Below are 13,959 nucleotides of genomic sequence, written 5' to 3' on the forward strand. Positions count from 1 at the left end.
AATAAAGAAGCGGGGGAAAATAATTTATAAATTACGTGTGTCGTTTTATCATTAACGCTGCGTTATCGTTTTACGTAATTTAAATCGAGTCCCGCGTCCCATAAGGCGTCATAATGACAGCCCAATTAAGCGCCGCCGACCCCTAGATTGGGAGAGCAAAAGCGTCACGTGACAATGCAAATTATTATGGTAAGCTGACCCTATAATTTATATTTGTCTCATTAACGAGATATGCTTAATTCAATCATTGCGTGAAGCACGCGTGTGCCTTATTATATATTGTTATTATTTTTCTTATTAAGATCTCTCGTCTTACGAAAGATTTTGTGCGATATAATAGCCCGTGATACAATTAAATTAAAAACTCGAGAGGCTGCTCCCCTTTTTAAAAAAATGTATAGGGGTGTTAACAATAGTCGTTAAATTTTATATTAAAAATTGAGAGATTATTAATCATGATATAAATATAAAAACATTTTTTTACATATATATAATTTAAGAAGAAAATACATATAATTTGTACTGTGATTTATTTAACAAGAATTGTCAAGATTCAGATATTCATATATTTGGGACTTTTGTATCATTTAAAATTGGCCTCTATTTGACTGCGCGAGACAACGTATTGAAACCTGTATTTTTCGGGGGCTCTTCAATTCGGTCGGTACTCAAATTCGAAGCGCCCCGGACGGCTGATACGTTTTTAATTGGCCGTCTCGGCGCTGATATCATCGACGCCACCGCCGAAACCGCCGACGGAATAAAACGTGAGTGCAGTACGTGCGGTGTGTCCCTTCCTCGCTGGAAAATGGAATTGCCAGTCGCCGCGTCGGGCCGCCGCCGCCGCGCCGCCGACTTTTGAACCGGCTAATTCAGCCGGAAATAATAGACACCGTCGGCGCGTGTACTCGTGTCCGTAAGCTAATTTCGACCATTGGCGCGGCATAATGACCGCGCGTGAAATGAGCTTTCATAATTCGTGACCACCCGGCCCAAACGTACACGCGACAAAGAGGTGTACTACAAAAGAAGATATTTAAAAACAAAAAGAAAAAAGAATGTGTCCCAATCGTGAAATCTTTGCGGGCTGAAGATCGACCGCAAGATTTTACGTGTGCGAACGACGCACACGCGACGATCACTTACAATCGGTAGAATCCCCGTTCGCTTTAATGATTGAGGGCGACGGCGCGGCGGCGGTAAGCGATATCGCGCGGACACCCGGTACAGTGTCATCGGCACATGCCACTGTTAAGGGCAGGGAGCCGTGCTCCCCGGGGAGCGTCACAAACAATACCAATGGGCTAGCCGGTGCCACCCTACGACCACCCTACGACAGTATCCTTCGACCTTCCTTCGGCCCTAACACCGGGACTCTGGCGGCTAAGATAGCGGCGAGAAGAGGAGAGAGAGAAAGACGAATGGGTAGGGGGGGGAGAGGATGGGGGACGAAGAAGAAGACTATACCTCGGGGAAAACTTTAATTTCTTTCTGAGAAAGATGGCTGTTCCTTGTACTTCGCCGTTGCAGGACTATCAGCCCTGTATTCTATTCGTGTATACGTGTGTACGTATGTATACGTATATACGTGCACACATTGCAAATGCGCTATACGTGTACACGTGCGTACGCATGTACGTACGTGTACGTACGTGACAGCGGCTTCGTAGGAATTAATTTGGCACGATGTCCCTACTGGGGCACGTCTCTTCTTCATCGACGTCGATTCGTACGCGACCGATTTTTTCGATGGCAAACTCATGCTCATGCATCTTAATAAAAAAAAAAATGCGAATTGCGGAAAAATTATTTTGCTGAAATATCTAAAAATTCAGCTAGATACTGATCTGAAAATAATTTGTTTGGACTATTAAAATAATTATGTAAGACGCTAGCAAACTGGTTGCTAGAATGTTAAAACTTTTGCAGCACTGTCAATTAAGCGTTCCACAATTATTTTGATAGTCCAAACAAAATTATTCTCAAGATCTGTTTCTAATTAAATTTTTAAAGATACCACAGCAAAACCATTCCTTCCATGTACTTCCATTACTTCGAATATAATCGGTCTCAATGTTTTATACTTGGAAATTTGTATTCAATGATTAAAAAGTACTTATTTATATTCAAAGCATTTGCTTTTATATAAGCGAAATATTTTTACAAACGCGAAGAAAGATATAAACAATTTTGTATTATGTTACGTATAGCAATTTCTGACAAAAGTATGACAAGCATAACAAATACAAAACGTTATACAATGCATAATAAAAGCAAAACGTTATTTATACAAAGGATGTATATTTTTTCTAGAAACACATTTGCTGCAATATTCAGCATAATCCTTCATTCCTTTTCTTCGATCGCCACATACGCATCCCCTACCTCGAGACTATACCGTCTCCTGCAATGTATATCTCGAATTAAGTCGAGAAAGTTCAAGCGGAGTTTAACGTCGACCGCTGTCCGGCGCACTTAAATGAAGCGTGCCACCCGGCGAAATTTATACGCAGCCCCCTCAGCAACGGACGCGCGGCTCGCGTTTATCAAGGGTCGCCCCACGGTCCAACCCTTTCTGGCCATGTCAAAAGCCGCGTACGCGCCGTAATTTCGAGTTCGCCGCCGCCGCTAATTCCCCGGTTAACTCGGTTCCGCGAGAGCTTACGACCTCGTAACGTCCGCGTTTACGACACGCAGGTGTGTGCACCCCTTTACGGTCCATCCCGCGGGCCGCGGCATCAACTCCACGGGGGGTGTCACGGTGAAATTTCAACCTATAAAAACGTTATCTCAAAGTTACGGCGCTAAGTCTGTCAAAGAATTAAGCTTAAGATATAAACAACTTTGTATATTATAAAAAAAGTCGGGTTAAAAACCTTTCTGTGCCATATAAATATTCTTTTTCTCTAAAATAAAAAATATATGAGATTGTTGTACGTCTACCAAGATAATTCGTTAATTGAAAAGAGTTTAATTTAATAATGTATTTCATGTATACGATTAGGCGGGCGGCAAAGACAACAGATTTTCGTGTTTGCGAGAATTTCGATACCTTACTTAAATTCGACGCGCGTAACTCGAGGCTGCGGAAAGTACTGAGTACACCGAGGCAAGTGAGTTTACTCTGTGACGCAGGTTTTCATTGTGCGAAGTGCCGGTATACAGCCTAAGGAGGGAAGATTAGCATAAAGTTAGCGGCGGTACCCGATACCGTATGTTCGCGCAAAAGTTAAGTTGGGTTGCGACGCGCTGCTGGCCCTCGGGTCCCCAGGCACCCCGGGTACGACTGCTTCCGTCATATTTCGACGCGAGAGAGAAGCACACCGGTGTATTCCTCGAGCGTCATCGTCGACCGAGAGGAAACGAAATCGCCTCTCCTGCGCGATGCATCTCGATGTCGGGTTTCCACGGGGCCGCGCGCGCGAGAAAGTTCGCCGCTCCTCGGCGCTCCGCGAATCTAATCGCGACGACTGATTTCGCTCACAAACGCAGTTTCGCAATTAGCTGTGATATTTTTACGAATATCGATTTATTGGCGCCGCTGATTGCCGGTTGTGAAAGGCATTTTTTCGTAAAGAAATTATTTCTATCTTATATATACACAATTAACACTATACAAGATAATAACGTTACTTACTCACTAAAAGGATCAAGCGAATAAATACTATGAAAATGAGGGGAAGTGATGAAAATTTAATTTCATCAGTATAAAGGGCATATAATCATTGAAAAGTCACAAAATTTCAGAATCCTATCTTTTATAAAAATATAATATTATTCTAAGGAATAGAAATAATCAATTGTGAGGTACCAATGGTACCTCTGAAGTTATAAGTATTACATTATAGTCAAATTTCACATTGCGAGAAGAGTCGCGAATGAACAATGAGAAACATTTTGAGGACACTATTCTGTGATGATTTTTCAGTAACGGGCATCATGAAGAGATCTTAAATGCACAGGAGAAGTCTGTGCAGGAGAGGGATCGTTAGGATGGCCTTGGGATACTGATACCTTTTATCTCCTCGAGTTACTAAGTATTACTGGGGAAAAACTGAAGAGAGTGCCCCGACGAGTGCCACGAATTATTAGTCGAGTTCCTACTCTTCCGCGGTCCTCTTCTCTATCTAACCCTCGTTCACGCGCGCGCGAGAAATAACAGGTGGTATTTCCGCGCGGTCCTTTGTCGGTTATCCATCACCAGAGAGAGGGAGCCGCCGCGATTGCAGTCGCCGAACTAATCTCCGGGAACGTCGGCGCTAATCTCGCCGCCGCGCTCTCGAAAGAAGGAGTTCGTCATTCCGGTCGCTTAGACTACGGCGCTGCGGATTGTTCAATTTAAAGCGCGACCGAAGTGTCACTTCGTAATACCCGTTTCACCTGGGAGCGCTTCTCGCAAAGCCTCTTTGCGCGGCGGAAGCGATTTATCAGAAAAGTAACGTTCCGCAAAGAAGATTCCCCGTTCCGTGTGCCCTTCCTATAGCCGGGCGTCGAGTTTCTATCAAGGAACTGGTTGCGGAAAGTGTATAATTATGAGTTGTATCTTAACAATAAGTGTCTTAAAATTCGAGTTTACAGAAATTACGAGATTAAGTATCTCTGCTCTCTGTCGATCTTTTCTCGATCTGAGAAATCGAAATTCTAATACGATAAAATTTTTTAGTAATTGGAAATTCCTGCTTTAATTGGCGCAAAATCTCCCGAGAGTTTTTTTTTCCCGGTGAGACGAAAATACTTTTCTGCACGTAGAAATACAATATCATTGCGCACGTAAACGCGCCGAATTCTCGCGATCGCGGGCGCGGCTGCATCCGTATACCGGGGGTTCATCGCGCGGTGATGCAATCGTATTATCGTATACGAGGGGCGGAAAGTGGCAGCGTCGAGAGAGCGAGTTTATAATGAGACCGTGTCATATTTTCCGTGTTTGCAGCCAGCTACCCCGCCGAGCGCGAGAGCGCCGCGCGCACCAACCGGTACAGTTCGCGCGTCTACGAAAATACGTTTCCCGGTTCCGCGCGCACAATACCGCAGGATGCAACCGGGAAAAGAAGACGGATTACCCCGCGTGTGTTCGAGCACACCTTCGGCCGTATTCGTGATGCGCGTGTATGCGCCCCGCATCCACGCGTGATGCACACACGAGGAGAGGAGGAGGCGTGCGTACGTGTGTAGGTAGAATATATATACAGGTACGCGAAGGATTCGTATAGGTTCGCATAGGAGGGTAGGAAGACGAACGGAGAACGCGGGGATGAAGGGTAACAACGGGAACGAGCGGAGCGAGAAGGAGGAAAGGAGAGAGAGAGAGAGAGAAGAAAGGGGAGAGAGGGAGAGAGAGAGAGAGATAGAGGGACTTGGAGTCGGTCCCGAGGGATACGTAGGAGCTGCGCCACGGCCCGAGGCAGCTCGTCACCTGGGACACCCTTATATCGCCAAGTACAGTCGTGTCGAGAAAGCGCGCCATTGTACGTAGAGCCAGTTCTCTCCTTGCTTCTGGATCAGGAGTCAGTTGAGACTCGTGACTTCTGCCTGCTTGTCATGAAGATTCGCTACGTCGTGAATGTCCGGCGAGGAATAAAAAGAAACCGAGATGTTGTGATGGAACCGTATATCGGGTGATCGACAGCTTTGGACTTTGGACTAGCTGAGCGCAGCTATCTGATTATCCTTATACTGACGGAATAAAAGTTGATGTCGCGAATATTCATTACAGATTTGAAGTACACATGCATATCTTTTATACCATATCGATTTGAGTATCGGAAATAATATTAAATTGCATTATTTAATAATGTTTAATAATATTAAATTTATATTATATAAAAATTTACGTCCTTTGTAAATTCTGTCAATTAGTTTTATTTTTCCATATTATAAATTTTAACATGTTTTTTTTCTTTAATTTTGGACTTCTTTTCTTTCCATTATACCAATTATAATATTATAAATGGTGTTTAAGATATAAAGACGAATGTATTATTCCCGAGCGAATACTCTTTGAGAAAATGTCATTAAGAAGCGGGAAATTATTCTGTAATTTGTCAATTCGTGCCTCACTCGTGAATTACTCATCGTCGACCCGACGAAACATGCAATTGCGACCTTATGTGACTGGCGCGATAGAAACGCGATTTCCCAAAATGTTTCGGGGAATCCATAGGGGCTTGCGGAATACAGCTTTATTAGTGGGTACTGTGTATATCGGAAATATAAGATGTAAGACGTAAAACGTGGAAAGCCCAATGAGGAGGAGGAAGGAGAAGAGACCGAGAGAAAGGGGGATGAAACGCAGGTAAAGAACGGACGAACAGAGATGAAGACAGATACAGCGGGAAGGGGGAAGGGAGGAGGGTGAGAGAGAGTTTTATTAGTGGGTGCCGGTATCGGGAATATAAGACACAACAACGTAAAAAGGCGAAGGTACCCGCGAGGAGAGAAGAAACTGGAAGATAGAACGGAGGGAAGGCGAGGTAAGGAGGAAAGAGGGAGAGAGAGAAAGAGAGAGAGAAAGGGGGAGAGGGAGAGACGCAGCGATGAGGAGAAGAGGGTGGTTGGACGCGAAGAGGCAGCGGGGCCAGGTCCCGAGGGACTCCGCGCTCTCCTCTGGTGCTGCCAGCACTCGGGAACGCGAAAGAGGGAGAGGACGGCAGCGGAGAGCAGAGAGGAAGATAGGGGAGAACTAATCAGCTCGACGCATGCGCACGGGGCTGCTCTTAGGGTCCCTCGGGATTCCCCTGGCATTCCCCATAATATACCCTCTTCTCCCCTAATCCCCCGCCGCACCCACAGAGCGTGCCCTCCCGAACCACCCTCCCGCCCTGCCCCTCCACCGCCGCTCTTTACCTCCTCCGCAGCCGCCGCTTGGTCGCAGCTGTACCGACCGGCTCTACAGGACTTTCCAGCTTCCCAGAGGGGAGTCAAGATCAAGACCGCTCGATGCGATTATTTTGCGTTGATTATTTTACATTGTGTACCTTGTTATTATAAATCAGAAACGCGCAGGGACACGAAGTGCACCGAATCATCTTATTTTCAACTGCATCTTTCTATAATTTTGTCTCTTCTTTTTTATATTCTGTATTTCATCTTTCCTCAAGGCTGCACCTTCTACATGCTGAACATGACTTGCTTCAATTACAAGTGAAACGAAATGTTTTCCTCCTCCACATATCCCTTTCATTTCCAGCTACTCGAATCTGTCACAGCAATTATTACAATATCCTGCGAGACAATCCACGAGAGAGGAGGATATAAGATATTTCGAGTGATGTTACAATCTTCCCTGCCCCGACCGCCGCCGTCGCCGCACCGCGCCGCGCCGCACCGTGCCGGCCCCCGGGCCACACCGCGCGCACCGTCACCCACCATCGGGCCCGAGGAGTTGCCGGCTTTCCCCATCGGAATTCGAGATCCCCCATTTTCTTAATGTCAGAGATTTCAATCTGTCACAAGAGCGGCTCGGGCAACTTTTCGCTTATCCGTCCGGCAATTTCCACGGCGGGCCACCGCCAAAGTTTTGCGTACCGTGCAATTTAGCTCGCATTACTTTTCGCCGGTGATTCGTCAGTGCGAGAGAAAGAGAGATATATATATATTTTAAATAAGAAATCCATACGCAAGTCGATTATCAGTCAAAATAAATCAGAAGTTGCGTTAGGTATCCTGTAGGGAAAAATTTTGCTTTGATATTTGACACCGGATAAAAATAGTTGAGAGAGAGAGAGGAACTTCAAATCCATACGTGATTGTCAAAATTGACTTCTGATTGATCAGGACATATTTCCACATTTTAGTCACCTATTTCAGACCATAAAAAGCAAGCCGAGATCGAATGTTCCGTATAAAAACAGAAATATTCCAGAGTCCCTTATAGAAATAGGCGCTAATAATAATGCAGTTACATACTTAGCGATTATCAATACCTTTTACAGAAATTTAATACTGGAAGCGCCAGATAATTACTTATTTTTCGTATTAAAAGCATTAACAAACAATGCTTTTAATACTAAAAAAAAGTAATTATTTAGCATTTCCGATATTAAATTTCCGTACAAGATATTGATGATCGTTAAGTAACTGCATTTGTAATAACAAGAGAGAGAGAGAGAGAGAGAAAAGGGAAAACGGAAAATCGCGAGCGCATATCATTCAATCGGCTGTGAATAATCGAGTCTCGGCGGGGATGACTTTTCGAAGGTCGATTTCTCTCTCACTTTCTCTCCGTCTTTGTTTCCCTATCACCGTTTCTTCAGCTGGCGGTTGCAATAAGGCGTTAATCCGCATTCTCTCGCGTTCTTTCTCCCCCTCTGCCATACTTTCCTGTCTTCGTATTTAGAACCTTTAGAGAGAGAAAGAGAGAGAGCGAGCCTCTCTCAGATATTCCCCGGATGATGATGATAATATACAGACGCGAGGACGTTTAAACATTTGTCTTCGTCGTGTTGCCGGAAGCTCGTTGTGAAGTCATTAGCAATCCCGCGTGAGTCAAGGTATCATGTTCACGTTTATACCTTTAGAAGCGAGCGCATATTATTTCCCGGTTTGCAAAACGCGCATTTACGTTTTATTCACTCTACCATATAACGTACCGTATATAAAGTTTTGTATTTCCTTCCCAGACAGAGTTATACCTGAGAAAGCATTTCGTAGTGATAATTATAAAATATTTCTCAATTTATTATCTCAATTTGGCTTTAAAGAGAAAAAGAATATCGATATAGAATATAGATAGCTAATTTGGCATGTAGCGCCTTAAAATATTGCTAATTGTAAGAAAGTTCCATATGATCCTTAATAGGACGAAAAAAATGATTACGCACAAGCCAGTTCCGTTCAAAAAGACGATAGGGTAGCGCAGGTGGCAAGAGTGATCGCGCACTGCATATTACGGCGATATCCCGTAACCGAAATCCCATTACAGACTTATATCGTTCGACGATGTGCTCCCAAAGTAACGCTTTGACATCATCCATTCTCGCCAAAATGATACCTAACTCAATTTGACAACTTGTTATAAATGTGATCCTAGTAATATAATAAATTATTGCCGTTTGGAAAATATTTCAAATTTAAAATTCAAACGCAACAAATATATTTTTATATGTATAAAAATGTAAGATATAAGAAAAATCTTTCTCTCTCCATGGAATTTAAATATTTCTTATTAAAATATTCTCGTTTTTAACTCTCTTATAATTTTATTGATAGACATACGAATATATATTATTTGCGATTGAGCTGATGTTTCGAAGGAATCGATGCGTTTGTGCATCTCTAAGGTATGTCTCGGCGGAATAATCGCATGGTTAGATAGCATGTCACAAGCGTTAGAAATTCTTGCCGTAGCGGGGTGTATGTGCTGCGCATCAATTATCACCTCGCCTTAAATAAATTAGGATAGTAAATGCGTTATTGCGTCACGCGGTTTACCAAAATTGCTTATCGAATTATTAATACTAGAAGTACCAAAGTTTCTTAATCGCTGAAAATATCAAGCGAATAAATTACTATATAAAAATAAAGAAAGTAGTGGAAAGCCAAATATTTAAAGCATAAAGGATATAATTATTGAAAAGTTAAAAAAATTTCAGAATTTTATCTTTTGCACAAGAAATATAATGTTAATAAAAAAATAGAATAAATAATGAAAAAATTAATAACATTAATCTGAAAAAGATACTAAAATAGAATAATGTTTGTATTATGTAGAAAGTGTTGAATTGTGTGCGCGATATCAGAAATAAATGCCGTATTATGAATATAAGAATTTTGCAATTCTCTTAGAGAAAATTAGCTTCGTTGCTTCGTATGTACACGTTAATACTGCGTGGACGAATGGAATATGTTGTTCTTCAAATATTATCAAGACGCGTAACTTCGAATGTAACAGTTTTGATGAAAAAGCAGATGCGAAAGTGTATGTCACACCAATTATGTTCCGCCGAGTTAAACGACAAACTTCGAGGATGCGAAAGTGAAACATTAACTCCGGTACTAATATCTTAGCAGTTACTTTGACCTGTATTCTCATTGCATTTAGCTTAAAGTGCCTTTATAGTTGCTCAAAGCCTTTAGTCACAGTAAAATGCTAATACACTACTTATGCTAAACGTAAATTAAGCGGAAAGAATTTCAAATCTCTCTCAAGTGGAGAGATTCTTATCACCAAACGCAGCGAGATTTATCTCCCTAGGATATTCAAGGGTAGATAATTCAAGGACGAAGCGCAAAAAAGCACAGATCCATAAAAAAGGCGCATTAAAAAATATATATCTATATATGCTTATTATAGAGACTAAATACGAAAGGCTTAAAGAAACAAGTTACAAAAGGCTGGCTTTTAAGAACGTTCACCGATCGTTGTGAAAACGGAGGCATTAGTGTGTTCGCCGGGTTGAAAAACGAGGAGGAGGAGGAGGGAAAAAAAAGGAGGGAGGGAAAATAACGATGTCCCAATGGTTTAATGAGCGGCGTGGGTACACGGAGCATTAAAGAAGCGAAGGAAGCCCGATGTTTTCAGGTAAGCAGACGGACGAGGCATCCCCCGTGGGAGCGCGGGCCGCCTCCTGCGGGAGGCAACCTCGTTCTCCGCGAGCTCCTCCAAGCCGGTTTTACCTCCGAGTATAAAGCGCGCGCGCAAGTACACTTTGCGAAAGGTAACCTGAAATAATAATCGTGCCGTACGTACGGGGGAGCGGATAAAGGTTTGATCTTCCTCCGGCCTCCTCGGGGAGGAAAACTGCTGGATACTTGGGAAAGGTACGAATCTTTCGAGACAGTTTCGCTAGTTACGTAACAAGGGCGGTACCGTGGGGCACGATGCCGCCGCCGCCGCCGCCGCCGCCGCCGCCGCCGCCGCCGCCGCGCGGCGCACACAGGGGACGCGGAAATTTTACTTAGCGCAAAAATAGTTCGGATAGAAACTGTCGGGAGACTGCGGAAGAAACGAAAAGTAGACGTCGCGAGAGAGATGCTATCCGGTTAATCTGTTGGCCGTTTCGCCGGCCGCGGCCGCCCTGCACTGCACAGGCGAAAACGGGAAAATTTATTTACGGCCGAAAATTAAATGACTGCGGTGTAAAACGAAAAAAAAGTTTTAGTCGCGCGGATTCTTGCCTTATCACTCTTAATAAAATTTAACCGGAATGAAGAGGATAGATCAAAAGCGCGAAGAGAAGCAAATTATAATACAACAGGGGAATTTCGAATGACGCCTGACATTTAATTCTGTTAAAAAAAAGAGACATATGTAATAATTGCATTCAAGAGAGAATGAAAAATACATTGTTGCGAAATGCACTTTCTGCATTTTTCATTGACCCCCCCATCCCCCCCGCCCCGAATGCCGATGAAATACTTCACGCGATAAAATAATCGAACATGCATATATATTCGCGTGTATCAACCGCGTTGTAACTCAACGAGGGGTTAAAATCCTGTCATTCTGTCGACAAAAGCCCAACGCGCGCGCACGCCTCATCATCCGCGCGCGCGGGGGGGAAAAAGAGGAGAAAAATGCGCGCGATGCACCGGCATTGTTCGATGCACATGCACTCGTGCTTGGGATAGGTACGTGCCGCGCGCGTTCTCTCCTCCCCCCGAGGGACCGAGGAATCCCATATTCATGGGATTTATGGCGGGATCGCGCGCTTCTTGAACACCTTCGAACAACAATGACAATGCATCGCGACGCATTGTTGCGTGCCCGTAGGGCAATTCGAGTAATGCACCAGAATGCACCGAGCGACTTTCCCCTCACTCTTTCTCTTTCTCTCGCAATTTCTTTGCATTGTTACGCAAAGGAGGCAGGGTTTTTGTGCGCGCGGGGACGCGGTTCTCATTGCGCGATGCGCATCGATTTTACTGCAAATTTTTTGATAGAGGAAGATCGCGATGCGCGTTACACAAGTCGTCCGGGAGATATTATATTACGAAATCGGGTGCCTCGCAAAAAAAATTAGCCGAATGCATTCGCAACGACAAGTTATACGACTCAAACGGCGAGAAGCGGTGATACTTCATTTCATCTGTGTCATTTTTAATATTTCTTACCTTCTGACTGACGGCTGAACGCCCGTTGCAGCTCCTCCTCTTCCTCCTCCTCCTCATCATCCTCTGAAACATATGACCGCACAATTACTTATCGTTGAAAGAAATTTATTTTTGTAATTTATTTAATATAATTTAATTATTATATGTATATATATATGTATCTGATAAATAAAACTGTTTTATTTAATATCAACGTTTACAATATAAATATTTGTTCGTCGAATGAAAAGTAAATAAATTTCGCGTAATTCAACGCAAACGATTTAATTTAGGTCGAGTCTTCTGTTTCGCGATTTCATGTAATTTTTATTACATAAATTGCGGAGGACATGTTCTATTTATCTCCGTATGATTCACTTGTACGAACCGTTGCCACCTGTTGTACGTAAATACTAAAGAAAAGTCCATGTGAGAGCCGCGGCAGTCTAACAAATAACACTCACGCTTAATCGCCGTCGTTTCGTTATCCTGTTCGGCCGCCTCCAGGACATTCTGCTCGTTACCGTCGTCCCACTCTTCGTCCCCTGCACAGAGGAGGGAGAGAAGCCACCAGTTAATTCTATTACATTTGCATATCACCGGGTAAAGAGCGAAAGCCGCCAGCTGCCGTGAAGTACATACACGCGTATACGACACGGGGAACAGCAAGATTCACGCTTTTAAAATCTCGTCGCGGAAAATTTTCGAATTCGTGTAACGCTACGCGCGCGCGCGCGTTGTGTGTGTGTGAGACAATCGTTTTTTAAAACTCTTGTAAACAAAGCTATCTACGTATAGTCGGTGGAAAATCATTCGCTGTACATACATCATCGAGAACGAAACGACGGGCCGTTGTTTTTCGCCGGTAAAATATATCGGGGTCGATGCGGCGCACAGGGCGGTGGCACCGCCACCCGTTTGTCACGTGGGACCGCAGAATTAAACTTAAAAATTACACCCTCGTCCGCGCGGCCAACAGGTCGTTTGTTATTTTGCATCATGGTCTCCGACCTACGTCCGCCATCGTCTCTCTCTCTCTTTCTCTCTCTCCTCTCTCGCGCGGTGATTCGTTTTTTCATTGTCGCAGGCGAACAGTCAGCGGCGTGTTTACGCCGTAAACTTGCCACTCCGACGATTGAGCTTCGATTGCTCTCGTCGAGTTTCCCCGAAGGCGTCAAAATCCGTCCGTCCTGTCGCGCTATCGGAGCTTTCATCCGCACGACGGCATTTGTCATTGTTAACGATTGATTAAGCTAACAAGCCGTGCGAATGTTCCCGGCTAATTGCTGAGTGATTTGTTCGCGAATGCGAATCACGCGGGTAACTGCGTTTATAAAGATGAATAAAGATATTTGTCAATCGTCCTGTCAAGCTCATAATAATGAATGATTAGGGAAGGATTCATAAAGAATAATTGAAAATGATTCAAATTAGATATAATTTGAATCGTTATAGTTCGCCACTGTTCCTACTCAACATGTCGTTAATTCATCTAAAATAATTCAGTTAAAGCAATTTAATTCAAGAAATATTAAATTTAATCTAAATTTAATTTATATTTATTTAGTGCATATGTTAATATAAACATTATTTACTTTGAAAAGCAATTCAACAGAAATAAACTGAATTAGTATATTACGTCCCAAGGCCAGAAAGTTGGATTTCCTGGCGTATGTGATATGATGGCCGAGGCGAAGCCGAGGCCATCATATCACATATGTCAGGGCATCCAACATTATGGCCATGGGTCGTATACTATTTTTCTTGATCCTCTTGCCGAAAGTACATTAAATAATATTAAAAAAAAAGGTTCCGTTAGCTCATGTCCATATGCTTGAATTTTCCTATCTAAAAAAAGGCATGACATCGATACTCGCATCTCTCGAAGTTTTGTTCTCTCGTTGTGCTAACTTCGTGAGTGGCTGT

At 43.4% G+C, this 13,959-nt stretch overlaps 1 protein-coding gene across 1 annotated transcript in view; it reads right to left on the reverse strand.

The window, feature by feature from the left end:
* The window catches only part of LOC105462602 (zinc finger protein 423 homolog), an 84,174-nt gene that overhangs the window by 61,442 nt on the left and 8,773 nt on the right, over window positions 1-13,959 (reverse strand). Inside the window, exons 2-3 of the mRNA XM_011709304.1 lie at window positions 12,498-12,578; window positions 12,055-12,117 (exon numbers count right to left, since the gene is read on the reverse strand). Coding sequence (XP_011707606.1) covers window positions 12,055-12,117; window positions 12,498-12,578 — 144 coding nt within the window. The remainder of the gene's footprint in view (window positions 1-12,054; window positions 12,118-12,497; window positions 12,579-13,959) is intronic.

This window comes from Wasmannia auropunctata, unplaced genomic scaffold (genome assembly GCF_000956235.1).
Source record: "Wasmannia auropunctata unplaced genomic scaffold, wasmannia.A_1.0 LD336097.1, whole genome shotgun sequence".
NCBI lineage: Eukaryota > Metazoa > Arthropoda > Insecta > Hymenoptera > Formicidae > Wasmannia > Wasmannia auropunctata.